At 49.3% G+C, this 17670-nt stretch overlaps 1 protein-coding gene across 1 annotated transcript in view; it reads right to left on the bottom strand.

Moving 5' to 3' along the window:
- Positions 1-1771: 1771 nt before the first annotated feature.
- The window catches only part of GRIK5 (glutamate ionotropic receptor kainate type subunit 5), a 115812-nt gene continuing 99913 nt past the window's right edge, over positions 1772-17670 (bottom strand). Inside the window, 3 exon segments of the mRNA XM_048501037.1 lie at positions 1772-3294; positions 6025-6146; positions 15227-15355. Of these exon segments, the coding sequence (XP_048356994.1) occupies positions 2938-3294; positions 6025-6146; positions 15227-15355 (608 nt within the window). The 3' untranslated portion in view covers positions 1772-2937.

The raw sequence follows: 17670 nt of genomic DNA, 5'->3' as shown, positions 1-17670 counted from the left end.
GGAAGGAAGGAAGGAAGGAAGGAAGGAAGGAAGGAAGGAAGGAAGGAAGGAAGGAAGGAAGGAAGGAAGGAAGGAAGGAGGGGGCAGGGAAGGAGGGGGCAGGGAAGGAGGCATGCTCGCTGCATCCCAAGTGCAATGCCGTCATAAGTATCGCTTGGGCGGGATAGACAGCAGCAGCAACACCAACAATGGCAAGTTGCACTTGGGACATGGTGAGCATGCCTCCTTCCCTGCCCCTTCCTTCCTTCCTTCCTTCCTTCCTTCCTTCCTTCCTTCCTTCCTTCCTTCCTTCCTTCCTCTGGCATCCTTTCCCCTCCTTCCCAGGCGCCAGACGAGGGAGCTGCAGTACAAGGACGAAAGAGCCGCATGCGGCTCCGGAGACGCGGGTTGCCGAACCCTGGACTATACCATACTACCTACCTTATTCATCCCTTTGCTAGAGGCATGATGGGATGTTATTTACTGAGTGCTGTTACCAAACTCCATGTTGGCAGGGAAAACTTCACCTGCTCATTTCCATGCATTTTTTGGTGCCACCAGGTCAGCTGACTTATGGCGACACCGTAGTATTTTCAGGGCAAAAGATGTTCTCGGGTGTTTTGCCATCACCTGTCTCTGCGTCATGACCCTGGTATTCCTTGGATGTTGTCAACTAGAGCCAGACCTGCTTAGCTTTTGAGATTTGACAAGATCAGGCTAGGCCCATAGGGGCAGGACATTTTCCCCCAAGGCTTCTGGCAACTCTTAGAGAGGAAAGGCCAGGGGCGGAGCGAGGGGAAACTGCGCCTGGGGCACGCGCATGTCCTGCGCCCCTGCCGCAGTGCCGCCTGCTTCCACCCCAGAATGCCCCCGTCACGCTCCCCCTACCCGTGAGCGTTACGCCACTGGAAAGCGCTGGTGGGAATTGTGGACCAGAGACACCCAGGGAGTATAAATCAGAGAGGTCTGGGCCTTGACTGCACTCTTGCCTTTTTAAGAGTTACACAAAAGCCCAAGATTGTGATATTTATGGATACAGCACTGTGACCTGGGGGCGCACGAAGGATCAAAGAGGTGGTATCACTAAAGTCCATGTACCCTCCAGCTCATATAGTCCTTCAGCATTCTGTATTCAGCAGTGGCATAGTGGTAGGAGCAGCAGTGGCGTAGCGGTTAAGAGCAGGTGTACTCTAATCTGGAAGAACCAGGTTTGATTCCCTGCTCTGCCACCTGAGCTGTGGAGGCTTATCTGGGGAATTCAGATTAGCCTGTGCACTCCAACACACGCCAGCTGGGTGACCTTGGGCTAGTCACAGTTCTCCGGAGTTCTCTCAGCCCCACCTACCTCACAGGGTGTTTGTTGTGAGGGGGGAGGAAGGGAAAGGAGATTGTCAGCCCCTTTGAGTCTCCGACGGGAGAGAAAGGGAGAATATAAATCCAATTCTTCTTTTTCTTCCTCAAACTCCACCCCCAAAAAGTATTTCCCAACCCAGAGCTGGAAACTCTATCTGCAATGTGGTGACAGGATATTTGATCAGTTATGATTTTTAATAACCATGTCCATCTTTTCTATTCTCCTCTCTGTCCGAGGAAGAAGTCGGGTGTTCAGGACCGGAACACGCTCTGCCTTTCTCCTTTTCACACATTTCCGCATGAACAGCAGAAGTAAAAGCCACGATATGAAATAGACCGAGCAGCGAATTTACCCCCTGGATGCAAAACAAGGGTTAGTAACAGGAAGTCTCTCCCCACCACCAGCCCCCGCGCAAATAATCCTCTCTCGTCACTCGTATAAAAGAATCAAGTATCTTCATGTTTATTTGTCTTTTGGGGTCGCCACTAAAGTCTCCAGTTTTTGGCTTCTATAGAAATTTCTCCAAAAAAGGAAAAAAAATTAAAAGAGTGAAACAAAATTTAAAAAGACAGACAAAACATTTTGGGGAGGGGGCCCCACAGAGCCATCCTCGCTCCCCACCGTCTTCCGCTTTCAGGATCCTGTGCAGGTTGCTTCCCTACCACCACCTCCCAAGCGTCGGGCTTTGTGTCGTTCCGTTTACCTCCGTCCATTTCATCCTCTTGCTCCCTTTGAATCTTGGTCCTGGTTGTTCCAGGTCTATCTGTGAGAAGCACGGACTCCAAACAGGTGCCGTGGAAGGCGGCTTTCCTTTACAGCCGAGGATCCCCCAAGTTCAGCCCAATCCCTAAACTGTGGTTTGACTATCCGCACACTGTTCTGTGCACCTAATTACGGGATGGGGGCTCCTCCCTGCTCATCTTCCAAAAGTATCCCCCCACCTTTACACCACATGCACAAAGAAGGGTCTACATAAACCGCCCACCCCGACGGCCAGAGTGTTGTTTCCCGACTTCCCCGAGGCACATGATTGGGGGCAGTTTGGCGTCTCCTACCCCACCGGTGCATTTGTTTGAGCAATTCCCTCCTTGGAGTGAAGGGTTGGGAGAACAGCACAATGGGGACCGTTGCACAGTGGAAGGGAGAGGAGTTGGCGAGGGCAAGGCTGATACAAGGAAGGGTAACCTGTAGCATTGCTCTCCCGAAAAGGCCGATGTGGTTTTGGATCTTTCTGCACCTGAACAGTAGCTGACTCTGGACTCTACCTTGCTCCAAGGTCAGAATAGGCAGCTAAAGATCTATCAGCCCGATGGCAGGATTCAGTGTGTGTGGGGGTCTCTTTCCTGCAAAGAGTGGGGGTTAGAAAGAGACACGCTCCCTTGCATTTCAGGGATCGCTGTGGATCTTTCTCTCCAGATTTACCGGGGTGCTGCGAGGATTTCTCCTCCGAGGGCAGCGGGGGCTCCAATTTGACGGGGGGTCCCCACACGCCTGGGTCCCAAAGTCAGGGCATACGCATAGCGTACATGTCTAAATGCAGGCACCTCCACAAGAGAGCGAAGGCAGGGAGAAAGTTGGGGCGCAATAAGCAAGTTGGGGGGAGCTCACTCCTGCTCGCTGAGTTCGCGGGCGACTCCCCTTCGTGGAGTGCCCTCCTCTGTGGGCGGGGGTCCCCGAGGTGGCGGGGGTGCTCCCCGAAGAGTCTGGATACGCCGGCACTCGTGGCAGATGCGGACATGGGTGCAAGGCCTGGGGGGATCCTCCAGGAGGCGCTGTGGGCCGGGCTCTGATACTAGAGTCCCCGAGTAGAGCTTCCCGTTACTGAGGCGCATCTCGCGGATAGAGCGCAGCGACAGGGCCCCACGGGTTGTGTAGTGGCGGCGCCGGCGGCGGGAACGGGTTGGTTTGCGGCAAGAGACGGCATGGCGCAGCTCCCTCAGCATCTCCTGGCACACCGAGATCTGCAAGGGGGAATGGGAAGAGAGGTGAAAAAGAGGACTTCCAGCTAGGCTTTGCCGCTAGGCAGTGGCGTACCGCTAATGGGAACATGGGGTATCCCATGTCCCCAGCTGCACACCGTTTCGTCATCTAGGGGGGCGCCGGGCACACCCCACATGATGAAACAGCATGCACCCGAGCCTCTCGCTGCCGAGCCCCACCCCCTGGCCTCCCTGCCACCCAGCTCCTGCTATCCCCAGGTCCTGGGGACAGCAGGAGGTCAGCCTGCAGGGAGGCCGGGGGGTGGGGTTTGGCAATGGGCAACCCAGGAGTTGGCCTGCCATCGCAGCGCCAGTTCGAGCTCCACTCCACAAGTCCCACCCCTGAGCCCCGCCCTCCCCTGGTTTCCCTGCTGGCTCCCTGGCCCCTGTAAGTAGGGCAGGGGGCACAAGGGTGGGCGCAGGGAGGCAGTCATGCCCCCGGGAGCAGTTTGGCCCCGGTTCAGCACTGCCACCCGGCCAGCTACTGGCTCATGAAGGACTAAAGAAATGGGATGTTAATAGGGAAGGGAAGCAGACCGGCTAAAACTGAGACAGTTAATACTTCCTGAACTGAACTAATGCAGCTTATTGGACCCTTCTTGTTTTTAATAGCAGCCGTTACGAACTCTTCTGCTCCGTTATATTAATGGCTACTAGTCACCCAGAATAACTGATGCAACCCCAAAACCCATGTTCTTTCAAGTATAGGGTTGCTAAGCAACTACTGGGAAGGTTATGGGCAGAGAAATTGGGGGGCAGGGCAGGGGGCTGCGACATCCTCTGCACCACGATGCAACTTCAGGGGAAAGTGATGTGAGATGGCTTTAAAACAACTCTATGGTTTCTGGGGATTCCTAGAGCTATTGCACATGACTTCCAAGTTTCCCCCCAAGATACATAGCGGTCCAGAGGACCCAAGGGAGGGTTTACATTTTTCTCCCACTGACTCTTGGATTGGCAGCAGGCTACGGAAGCTGGGGCAGGGGCAGGGAGCAGGAGGGAGCAAGGGACTCTCCATCTCCACTGGAAAAATGGCAAATGTACTCAAGTAACCAGGACTGAGACCTGCAAATTAATAAATCCCAGAACCTAAAGGAGAGTCAGCCTGGTGCGGTGGCTAAGAGCAGTGGACTCTAAATTGGTGATCGGGATCCCCCCCCCCCCATTGGTGGGATCCAAAAATTTTAGTAACAGGTTCCCATGGTGGTGGGATTCAAACTGTGGCGTAGCGCCAATGGGGCGTGGCTGGGCATTCCGGGGGCGGGGCATTCCTGGGCGGGACTGTGGCAAGGACGCAGCTGCTGGGCGCCGGTCGCTTGGACGAGAGCTTGAATGCACGCAGGCGCAGGCTGCCACGCACGCTGGTGCACCTCCTGCTAGACTGCTTCAAGTTCTGTGCGCTACTGCTGAGAGGAGGGGCATAACTAAGGCAAAAATCACGTGGCAAAATCACCAATTAGTAACCCCCTCTCGGCACACACAAATAATTAGTAACCTCCTCTCGGGAACCTGTGAGAGCCTGCTGGATCCCACCTCTGCCCCCCCCCCCCCACAGATGAAGCCTTCTGGGTGACTTTCGCCTAGTCCCAGTTCTCTCCGAACTCTCTCAGCCTCATCCACCTCACAAGGTGTCTGATGTAGGAAGGGAAGGAGCTTATAAGCCCCTTTGAGACTCCTCACCAGAGAGAAAATCAGTCCAAACCTTTCCTCTTCTTCTTCTTCAGGAGATTGCTTAGGAGTCGGACTTACTAGACTTTACTCCCAATTCAGTGCTCACCCTTTCAAGCTTTATGCAGGTGATGTTACAGCACAGTTGAGATTTTGGCAACCGTTCTCACTTGGAACAGGATTCACCTTCAAGTGATTTTGGGATCCCATGACTTAGAGCTTTTAAAAAAAAATGCTGACAGGTTTCAACCACTGAAGAAGCCCCCAAGCCGAATCAAACTCCTGGGGGAGACCGTTCCTTGCCCCCAGAGGCAAAGGTGTCGTGGGGAGGAAGCAGAGTTCGTGGAACAAGGATGCCCTCCTACAACGGAGGCAGCTGCTTTTGAGCAGGCGCTCCCTGCAATCTAGCAGTGGGATCCAACCGGATCAACCACCGGTTCACCTCCCCCCACCGTGCACCTCCCACCACACACACTGCCGCCCACGTATCTGGTTGCAGTGCCAGTCCCCATCTTTCCGATTTTGGGCAGGGGAAGGTGAGGGAAGGCAGCGGCTTCGGGGGGCTGGCTGGGGCGTGGCCTTTGCGGGAGGGCGGGGAGGCCGGCTGGAGTGCCAGCAGGCCTCCCGGCCCTCCCCCGAAGGCTGTGTGCCATGGCACCACCCCACGACAGCCGCCGATCTGCAGTTGCCGTGGAGTGGTGCCATACTGGTTCAGGAGAACCGGTGGGAACCGGCTGAATCCCCACTCTGCTGCAAACCCAAAGGAGCCACTTCCTGGGTTCTTCTGCTCTAGTGAGATGGAGGAAAGAAAAGAATTGACTTTAGGGGAAAAGGAAGCAGGCGCCCGGAAACGTCTGAACGGGCACCAGGTTGGGGGTCTCTGATCAGTTGGTCTCTGCCACGGGTTTCCTCCTCTGCCTCCCAGGCACTGATCTCTTCCCTGCCTTTGAGTCTCGCTTGCTTAACCTCCTCCAAGAGCAGGCAGCAAAGACATTCGCTGCCCCAATCCTTGCTCCTCTTTCCTCACCCTGCACCATTTCTCACCTCTTCGTGTTCCGCCGAGCGGCGCGTGGCCCACACAAACTCCATGATGGCAACGAAGACGGCGATGATGAGCCCGCAGATCAGAACCACAAAGATGCCACCGATGTTCTCCATGCCCAGCCCTGTTGGAAACAGCCAGAGTCAAGAGTCAATGGGGCGGAAGGTTTCCCAGTGGATCTGATTCTGCCACCCATAGGGAGCGCTAATGTTTCCTTATCAGTGGCTTTGCGTAGCACAGGGGTGCCCAACTCTGGTGCTCCAGGTGTTTGTGGATTACAATTCCCATCAGCCCCTGCTGGCATGGCCAATTGAGACTGATGGGAGTTGTAGTCCACGAACATCTGAAGCATCAGAATTGGACACCCCTGGTGTAGCACAGCAAAGACCGTTAACTGTATCCATCAAGTTTCCTGCTTCTCCACCACACCCTTTAGGGCTACAGCCATCTGCGTCCATATCCCTCTGACAGGGGAAGGCTGAATAGACCAGCATCAGGTATTCACATGATCAAGGCAGTTCTGTTGGGGGGAGGCCATAATGTGGTCTTCAGAGCCACATCTGCGCCCTTCTCTCCGGCCGATAATGCACAAGGCATCTGCTCCATAATGGGGGCAAATGTGCGTCACCGCAAGATTTCTCGTATGGATGTATTTCCTCAAGTCCCACTTTCACTTTCTATTCTCCTTGCAGCAAGCAAGAGCACTTCTAGCATGAATTTGCTTTGCAGTCAGAGCTGGAAGAGTTGCCAATAGGCACAGCTTTGTCTTGGACCTCTTCCCTCTACCCACAGCCAACCCGTCTGGTCCTAATCCCCAACTCTCCACCCTGGGGGGGGGGGGGTAAAGGCTCCCGATAGGGATGCCATGCATCCGGGGGGAGGGCGCCTTTTTCAAAAGGCTGCAATGAAGCACAGGGTGAATTTTTTGCAAGTTTTTCGGAAGGTACAATCCCACAGTTACTTCGTTAATCTTACGAGTGATTTGAAAGGGTCCAATATACTTTTGCCCCAACTTGTGACTCCCCTGCGCCCCCTCGCTAGTTTTTGGTCGCCAAATACACTCAGTCGCCCACCTCTAAAGTTACCGGATGCCTCTTTTTATCAGCTTGAGAATCTTTAGCCTGTTGCAGTGTCTTTTGTATGGGACCCCAAGCTTTTTTAATCAAATCAATTCAGTGGTGTAGTGGTTAAGAGCTGGCGTACTCTAATCTGGAGGGACCGGGTTTGATTCCCCGCTCTGCCACCTGAGCTATGGAGTCTTATCTGGGGAATTCAGATTAGCCTGCGCACTCCAACGCACGCCAGGTGGGTGATTTTGGGCTAATCACAGTTCTTCTGAGCTCTCTCAGCCCCACCTACCTCACAGGGTGTTTGTTGTGAGGGGGAAAGGGAAAGGAGTTTGAGTCTCCTTTGAGACTCCCTTTGAGACTCCCTTTGAGTCTCCTATAGGAGAGAAAGGAGGGATATAAATCCAACTCTTCCTCCTCTTCTTCTTCCTCCTCCTCCTCTTCTTCCTCTTCCTCTTCTTCTTCTTGGAGGTCTGGGGGCCCTGTGACCTCACGTCCCACCCGCAGAAAAGGCTTAGCCATTTGCCACTCCCTGTTCTCTCATTACAGAGAGAATCAACACAACTGTTGAGGTAAGGAATGGGGGGGGGGGGGGAGAATACCTTTCCTCTTCATTTTGCCCTACATCAAGCTCTTTCATTTTCAACAGGAGAGGAAGAGGGGTATGTTCCACCTGGCCAAAGCTCTGTGGTTTGGTGTGTGGAACTGCAGCGGCTCCCGCGCAACTTGGCAAAACAAGGCATATATATAAAACAGCACATACAAAAGGAGGACATTATAAAAAGAAAAAAACAGCACATATTAGCAATAAAATGGATCGTAATATTCAGTGATAACATGATACATAATTGAGAAACAATCTTCCAGTTCACCTAACATTCTGCCAGTGGCGTAGCGCCAAGGGGATAGGGATGCATGATGCACCGGGCAAGAACCAGTGCGGGGGGTATGGCGGGGGTGTTCTGGGGCATGGCGGAGGCGGGCAGGATATGGCATGGCAGGGGGGCGGGGGGGCTTGTGCGCTCCAGGCACAGTTCCCCCTTGCTCCAGCCCTGCATTCTGCTATTCAAACAGCGACCCACTGACATATATCAAAATGACTCGTAGCTTGACACAGTGACCTGTTCAATTAATTCCTCTGCCTCTAACTGTAATTATTATTATTAATATCACAGCTGCCAGTTCTTTAGCAGGGTGCTGACCTTCCATTACAATTCAAGCCCCACCCAGAGGCCTAGGACCTTGTACCGTATCAGCGTAGTACTCATGCAGATCCCGGCAGGGCTGCCTTTTGAATCTGGCAGATGTTGATTCTGTGGATTTGAAGATGTTTCAAGTGCCGCCCTCGTGTCAGAATGGTGCCCAAGGGGCCAATTACCACGAGGACGACCTCAGCTAGTTTGTGCCACAGTCGCTGAATCTCGATTTTCAAACCGTAGTATTTAGTGAATTTTCTCATGTTCTACCGTCACCAGGCACTGCTATGCTGATGACGGTCCTCGATCGCTGTGATGTCTGGTGTATTATGTGTCAACACTGTCCGTTTGGGTCCGAAAGTTCCCCAAGATCTTGATGACCTTCTCATTTTCCATGACTTTCTCTGGATAATGTTCCCACCAATTTAGCTGTCCTAATGTTGCAATTCTTGCATAGATTCCAGTGGATCATCTTGGCCACTGAGTTGTGCCTCTGTAATCAGTCTGGGCGATCTTTTTGCAGCAGCTGAGTATGTGATCTACAGTTTCATTGACTTCCTTGCACAACCTACATTTTGTTTTGTTTTGTTTAGTTTTTTTATTGTATAGAATATTATTATATTTTGGGTGCTGTGTGGTTTCCTGGCTGTATGGCCGTGTTCTAGCAGCATTCTCTCCTGACGTTTCGCCTGCATCTGTGGCTGGCACCTTCAGAGGATCTGATGTTGGGAAAGCAAGTGGAGTATATATATATCTGTTGGAGTGTCCAGGGTGGGTGAAGAAACATTGTCTGTGAGTAACAAAGAAGGCAACCAGGTCAATAGTTGAGGGCATCTGAATAGAAGTATGAGTAACAATGAAGTCTATAGCATGGGAGTAACAATGGAGATAGCAAGGTCACTGGTGGGAGCATCTGAATAGAAGTATCTTGGCCTTTGTTTCCTTTGTCTATGGTCATCCTGTGTTTGTGTGGAGCTGGTTAGACACTGTCTTGACTCTAGTATTTTTCAACACTGGCAGCCAAGTTCTGTTCATTTTCATAGGGCCTGGATGACCATAGACAAAGGAAACAAAGGCCAGGATACTTCTATTCAGATGCTCCCACCAGTGACCTTGCTATCTCCATTGTTACTCCCATGCTATAGACTTCATTGTTACTCATACTTCTATTCAGATGCCCTCAACTATTGACCTGGTTGCCTTCTTTGTTACTCACAGACAAGGTTTCTTCACCCACCCTGGACACTCCAACAGATATATATATATACTCCACTTGCTTTCCCAACATCAGATCCTCTGAAGATGCCAGCCACAGATGCAGGCGAAACGTCAGGAGAGAATGCTGCTAGAACACGGCCATACAGCCCGGAAACCACACAGCACCCAAGTGATTCCGGCTGTGAAAGCCTTCGACAATACATTATTATATTTGTTACATTCAATATGTTTGTTCCAACTATACATTTTTCCTTTTTCACCCCCTCCCCCCCTCTTTTCCATTGATTATTTCAAGCAAGCAGCGGAAGGTTCATTCTTCTTATTCTCTTGTTCCATGGTTCTTCGTTAAATCCGGCTTCTTCCATCCATTTTTCATACAATGTCCATAGCTTCATAATATCTTCTAGTTTCTCTTGCCATCGTGTATTTTTTTTGCCAGTCTCTCAAAAATCTCTAACTGAATTTGTTCCCAAATATATTCCAACCCTTTTGAGACTGTCCATTTCTTGTTATCTTTCCAGCCCAACGCCAACACTGCGTGTGCTGCTCTAATCATTATTTTATACATTGGTTCCAAATTTCTGTTCACTCTTATATCATCTATTATCCCCACAATTAATAAATCATTGTTTACATCAATTTTTACTTTTACTAACTGCTCTACATATTTCAAAATATTCTCCCAAAACTTTTTTACCACTTTACATTCTATCCACATATGAGTATAATATGCTCCTTTTTCTCCACAGTGCCAGCATTTTGGGCTTAGTCCTTTGATCATGTAGGCTAGTTGTATTGGGGTTCTACACCATTTAAGTAACACCTTTCTTTCCCACAACCTACATTTTGCATCATCTGGGGAGTTTTCGATTCTGCCCTTGATCGTATTGGTCACAACGCCCTACTCTTGAGTGGCTAAAATGAATGATTCAGTTTCCTTTTTCAGAGTTGCCGTTGTTAGCCGCCGTCAGATCTTTTCATTGTCTACCTCGTCCTTGATCTTCTCCAGAAACTGGCAGTGCGACGCTTTGTTGTGCCAACTTTCTGTCCTTGTTTTAATCACATTTTCAACACCCTCACGTTCCTATTCCTCCCCCTCCCACTGCTGATACCTGGACACTTTCCGAAGGATGCAAAAACATCACCTTCTTGATTCAGCTCTGTAGGTCAATCTTAACGGATACTCCCTATTGTATGGTTGCTACAGTCACGTTTCTAGTCCCTAAGGCAGGGGACCCCAATCTTTACTGAGCCTGGGGGCACATGAGGAATATTAAGTGGTAGTGGTGAATGCCAACCCAAAAATAGCTTCTGTAGGATGTGGCAACAAACCAGAAATGAGTTCCGCAGGAGGCAGAGACAAATGTAACACATTTCTTTTCACCACCTGTAAGAGGAAGAGGAAGAGGAAGGAAGAGGAAAGCCTGAAGGAGGAATAGAACCACAGCTTTCCAGTCCTTTTGATCCTTTGGTGGATCCTTTGGTGGATCCTTTCCAGATCCTTTTGATCCAGGTGCTTTCCAGTCCTTTTGATCCTCCGGTGGACAACCCTTTCCTTTGAATGAGGACCAATAATAAGGTGTGACTCACAATGGCCTCACCCAATTTCTGAAAAGCCCAGGAGGCATTAAAGGAAATGCTGGCAGGCTCCATGGTGCCCACGAGTGTCACATTGAGAAACGGTGACCTAAAGTGGCACCTAAAAGTCCCAAGGTGGGAAGGTAACATCTGATGGAATCTCAGAAGCCAGAAGGGGAGAGGAAAAAAGCATCTGGTAAGTCATGGAATGGGGAACAGGGGGGCCAGCATGACATTTTCCCCTTTCTTTTTTTAGAGTACCAATTTTTAAATGCACTTTCGAGTCAAATTCCAAAACATACGTACAAACAAAATTGACCAAGTTGCAAAGTACTTATTTTCATAAAGCGCTTATTTCAGATTTTTCCCGTGCACTGAATATTAACCCTCCAACTCTACATTCTAAGCCCTTGGCCATTAAACAGCAACATAAAATTAAATCTTTAGCATCATTATGGATACAAAGCTTTATTTTTCTCTATTGAATCTTTTTTTAACTGTCCTTTTAACCTTCAGAACCACCAGTTTTCAATTTATTTATTTTTTCTGTTTTGTGTAGATATTCCTCCCTTCCCATGCTTAGCAAAAGCAGGATAAATTAGCCCAGGGTCCCAACTTTTTTGAGCCTCTGGCCACATTTGGAATTCTAAGATACACACGTTGCACTCTGGCTGGGTCTGCTCTTATATATTGATCTTATATTTAATTGTTCCAATTAAATTATATTTAATTGTCTTATTGAGAAGGAAATGTAAATATTAATAGAAGTGTTGAATGGAACAATTAAATATAAGATCAATATATAAGAGCAGACCCAGCCAGAGTGCAACGTGTGTATCTTTGAATTTGTTTGGGTTAATGTTGACATTACACATTTGGAATTCTGACATGCCACAAGGGAAGCTGCCACAAAATGGCTGCCACCAAAAATGTGTGATGCAGGAGGCAGAGCCAGCCACATAACGATTGCCACAGCTTAGCTGTACAGTAACACAATTCAGCTGCTGCCAAAGAAGAATTTTTTAAAAAATCTGTGCCGGCAATAAGTTTCCAGTAATCAAACAAAAGCCCTGCTGGGCAAAAACCCTACCTGGCCCCACCCACTACCTAAAACATGTGGTGGACATGAGAAAAGGTGTTAGCCGGGTCATGGCACCCACGGGCATCATGTTGGTGGACTTTTGTATTAGGCAAATTAAATAAAAGTATGTGTGCACACACACGCAGGCAGGCAGGCAGGCAAGCAGAGAGAGAGAGAGATGATTAGACGATAGACAGACAGACAGACAGACAGACAGACAGACAGACAGACAGACAGACAGACAGACAGACAGAGACAGAGACAGAGACAGAGACAGAGACAGAGACAGAGACAGAGACAGACAGAGAGAGACAGACAGACAGACAGACAGACAGACAGACAGACAGACAGAGACAGACAGAGAGACAGAGAGATGGACGGATGGACGGATGGACGGATAGATGGATGGATGGATGGACAGATAGACAGACAGACAGACAGTCAGACAGACAGACAGAGAGGTAGGTAGGTAGGTAGGTAGGTAGGTAGGTAGGTAGGTAGGTAGCAGTCCACCTTTTTTGGTAATGGACTTTTGAGCAGGGTTTGTATCTGCTTGCTCCCTCCCCAATGGAAGCAAAATAAATTGTGCAAACGGATGGAAATTACTTAAGGTGCACTGTGGCTATATATTTCTGACAGGCAATACATGCAACCCCGAATATAAATAAGTAATGCCAATACTGAATTGACGTAAGGTCACATCTATGCTACAGCTATGCATCAATTCAATTGACACGGCTGTTCAAGTTTGCCATGCGGATACGCCCTGTGGCCAGAAAGTAAATACATCAATTTAGGCTGCCTGCAATCCCCCCTGTTGCCACAAGAGGCTGCTATGCTCAGCCTGTCTGTAGTCTCCCTTCCTCAAATACCGCATCTAATAGGGGAAACAAAAGAAACAACAATAACAATAAATCTGCTAACCAAAATAACGTTTGGACTTGAACACAAAACTTGTTCCAAACTAAGGCCACAACCACCCTATGGAAACTCTAGAGTTACTAAAGACCAGACCTCATACATATACAAATACAACTCCGACATGGCGTGGAGCAGTTATCATCTGAGTCCAACTGGAAGGGACACATCAATGAAATGGCGCTAGCATTTTATGACATGTAATATAATGATCCCAGAATATTATGAGCAAGGCTGAATTACATCACTGACAAAGCGGATTAGATTTCCACAAAATGGGCGTACACCAGGGAGAATATTGGACACTCCGGACGTTTATTATTTTATTTTATTTTTTGCTATTTGCCCACCAATGGCATGAGACGGCAGCAGATTCTCACACAGGATTTTGATGCTTTTGCATTTCATTTCTGTGCATTGTTAGAATATAGCGGCATGTCTGTTAGCTGCTTTTTGCTTATTGGCCTGTTTGCACATTACGCCCCATTTGTGGTTGTTTATATTGTTGATTTGGGGGTGGAACCGGGGGAGGGTGGAATTTGGAAAGGGGAAGAAACTCGGGAGGACATCATGTCATAGAGCCTGCTGGGGGACCTCGAGCCTGTCACAGTTCTCTCAGAACCCTTTAACCCCCGCCTACCTCACAAGGTGGCTGTTGTGAAGAAGAAGAGTAGAAGAAGAAGAGTTTGGATTTATATCCCCCCTTTCTCTCCTGCAGGAGACTCAAAGGGGCTTACAATCTCCTTGCCCTTCCCCCCTCACAACAAACACCCTTTGAGGTGGGTGGGGCTGAGAGAGCTCCGAAAAGCTGTGACTAGCCCAAGGTCACCCTGGCGTGTGTGGGAGTGCACCAAGGTCAGCTGGCGTGTGTGGGAGTGCACAGGCTAATCTGGTTCACCAGGTAAGCCTCCACATCTCAAGCGGCAGAGCTGGGAATCAAACCCGGTTCCTCCAGATCAGAGTGCACCTGCTCTTAGCCACTGCTCTTAGCCACTACGCCACTGCTGCTACTAGGAAGTGGAAGCCACTTTGAGACTCCTCACAGTTGAGACAAGTGGTATAAATCCAAATTCTTTCTATTCTTCTCCCCTCCAAAGCAGCCACATTCTCCAGCGGAACTGATTTCTGTAATCTGGGGGTCAGCTGTTAAAACAAGGTTGGAAACCCTATCTATATGGCTTAATTTCTCACATCTGGACTTCAACTCTGACAGCTTTTTCCAATTCTGTTTTTAATACTGGTTGCTATCACTGCGCACGCAGAAGAGGCGAGAGACATTCATTGACAATTCTGTTGGTCCCTTTTGGTGGGCAAATACTTTTGGACAACTAGATTCAAGTCCAGTAGCACTTTAGAGACCAACAAGATTTTTTGGGGGGGTGGGGCGGGGCGGTGTTACAAACTTTGAAAGTCACACCTTCCTTCATCAGGTGTATGACAAAAAGAGGTTTGACTTTCAAAAGCTCATACCCCGAAAATTCTTGTTGGTTTCAAATTTGCTGCTGGACTCGAAACTACCTACCCCACTGCAGACCAAAACAGCTTCCCGTAGAAACTTTGTTTTGTTTGGAGTTCCTTCTGGGACCTGTCTTTATGATTTTTCCATTGCTGTTTTATGTCTTTGTAGGTACCATAGCTCTAATTTTAATTAATGTGCTTATTTATTTTATATTTGTACCGCGCCTCAAACTAGCGTCTCCAGGCAGCTTACAAAGGTTGTTTTTTTAAAAAAAACAACAATAAAAACCACAATAAATGTAGCATCAATAAAATACAATTAGAACAACAATAAAAATCACATTAAAATAACCTCAACTTCCACTGTTGGTTTTAGTAGTTTTTAAGATATGTTTTCACCACCTGTGTCCGTGGTGGCAAACCTTTGGCACTCCAGATGTTATGGACTACAATTCCCATCAGCCCCTGCCAGCATGGCCAATTGGCCATGCTGGCAGGGGCTGATGGGAATTGTAGTCCATAACATCTGGAGTGCCAAAGGTTCGCCATCACTGACTCATGTTTTCATTTGTTAACCGCCTTGGCAGGAGGAGTATAAATTTCGTTAATTTTTTAAAAAAATTAATCACTGGCCCTCTCAGGTCGGCAACACCCATCTCCTCCCCTTGCTCAACCCTTGGCCTCTGACCTTTGGCCCGGCGGTCCTCTTCTTTTGGGCACTTGCTTCCCTCCCACCATTTGCGTTTCAGGATCTCCAAGCGGTTGTTCTCTTGAAGCTGCAGAATGGCGAGGGTGATCTCATCCCGGAACGGGGAACCTACGGGGAGGCAAGAGGGCAAAGGCAAAGTCTGTCAAAGGTGAAGAACCCGTCCTGCTTTGGGGAACCAAGCGAACAAAAGACAGCCAGGTTCTTCCTCTGTGTTTATACTGAAGCCAGTGTGCAGGAGCAGGCGTCTCTGGGTGTCATGAAAAGAATGTCCTCCCTGTGTTTACGTTTTTGGCTTTGGCCCACCAGCCAATTTTAAACACACTATTTAGCTCTTTACAGAGATTCCCCATGATGAGATTAGCTTTAAAAAGGGCTTGGACAGATTTATGGAGGAGAAGTCGATTCATGGAATTAGATAGCCCAGGGAAGACTCCCATCAAGTTTTTTCTGTCAGCATGGCCACTGGCCATGCTGGTAGCTGATGGGAATTGTGAAGTTCCTGAACATCTGGAGAGCCGCGAGGTTCCTACCCCCCTGATCTATATATATGGCAGGTAGGGAACCTGCGGTATAGATGTTCCAGGAACTACAATTCCCATCAGCCTCTGTCAGCATGGCCAATTGGCCATGCTGGTAGGAACTGATAAGAGCCAAACATCTAGGCTCTGATCTATAACTAACCAATCTTGATCCTCCTTGATCTTAGATTGCAAATGCCTTAGCAGACCAGGTGCTCAGGAGCAGCAGCAGCAGCAGCAGCAGAAGGCCACTGCTTTCACCTCCTGCAGGTGAGCTCCCAAAGGCACCTGGTGGGCCACTCATGGTAGGCAGCAGAGTGCTGGACTCAGATGGACTCCTGGTCCCAGTTCCAGCAGCAGGTAGTAGTTCTTTATGTTCTTAGGGAGTTTCTAGAGCCACTACCACACTCCATGTGGGTGGCAACCTTAACAGCCAGGGAAGCTCTGGCTAGATGTCGCTCCCTCTCCTGGCTTCCACTACTAGCCTAGTCCCACTTTCAGCCTGCACTTTATTTAGATACTTATACCCTACTTTGCTCCGCAGTGGAATTCCAAAGCAGCTTCCACTAGGAGCAGCAGTGGCGTAGTGGTTAAGAGCAGGCACACTCCAATCTGGAGGAACCGGGTTTGATTCCCCGCTCTGCCGCTTGAGCTGTGGAGACTTACCTGGGGGATTCAAATTAGCCCTGCGGACTCCCAATAACACACCAGCTAGTGTGACCTTGGGCAATAAGCAGTTCTGGCCTGAGCTCTCTCAGCCCCACCTACCTCACAGGGTGTTTGTTGTGGGGTGGGGAAGGCAAGGAGTTTGTCAGCTCCTTTTGAAAATCTCAAGTTACAGTTGGGAGAGAAAGGGGGATATAAAATCCAATTATTCTTTGTTCCTCCTCAATCCCTGAGGGCCCAATTCTTCAGGAGGGCTTCTTTCCCAGGACATGCACAATTTTCAACCCCCAATGCATTCTAATGACGTACCTTCAAACAGGTCCTGGCCTTTATTTGTTCCCTTCCTTTGCATACAGTACCAAGGATTTTTAGGTATTATGAATGACAAGGGGACGAGGGCTGCAAAACTCAAAGGGGATCTCCCATCTCTCCCCATGACCAAGCCCAGTGTGGCTCCAGGGTCCGCCATCCACCTTTGAGTCCACCCACAGCACCGGCAGTGACTGGGAGCAGCTCCAAGCCCGCAGCGACTCCTAATGTCTGTCGCTACCGTGGCCAGACCCAGAGCAGCCCCTCGCTTCAGCTGTCACCGTGGCCAAGCCTGGAGGGGCTCCCAGTTTCACCCATAAGAATGAAAGTAAGTGCACTATCTGCATGTGCAAGCAACCAGAGATGTAGCTACAAAGGGGCTGAGGGGTGTGAGTCGCACCAAGCTTGCGCCTGGGAGGGGGGGCAGCAAAAAGTTCAGCTGTTTTTTTATATCTTTTAGTGTTTTTTCGTTTTTGGCCTGCAGGGGGTGCAGTTTTTAGGCTAGCAGCACCAAAATTTCAGTGGAGCTTTTTGGGGGGGGATTCTCACAGTGATGACCTACCATCTGCTAGTTGGGTGAGGTTTGGTTCAGGGGTCCAAAGTTTACATGGACTCCCCAAAGGCGGTGCCCCATCCTCTATTGTTTCCACTTTGGGAGACTGTAATAGGAGAGATGGGGGCTACACCTTTGAAAGTCCATAAGCTTTGGACCCCTGAGCCAAACTTCACCAAACCTGGGTGGTATCATCTGGGTATCGCTTCTCTAAAGATAATTTGCAATGCTACGGTTGCTGGGGCCTAAAACTGCACCCTTGTAGGCCAAAAAAACTGAAAAAACACTAAAAAATACAAAAAACACAAACGAACATGGGGGCAGCAGCAAAACTCAGATTTTGCACCGGGCTCCATTTCCCCTAGCTACGCCTCTGC

The sequence above is a fragment of the Sphaerodactylus townsendi genome, linkage group LG06 (assembly GCF_021028975.2).
Source record: "Sphaerodactylus townsendi isolate TG3544 linkage group LG06, MPM_Stown_v2.3, whole genome shotgun sequence".
In the NCBI taxonomy this organism is placed as follows: domain Eukaryota; kingdom Metazoa; phylum Chordata; class Lepidosauria; order Squamata; family Sphaerodactylidae; genus Sphaerodactylus; species Sphaerodactylus townsendi.
This window is presented reverse-complemented; position numbering and strand designations above follow the sequence as displayed.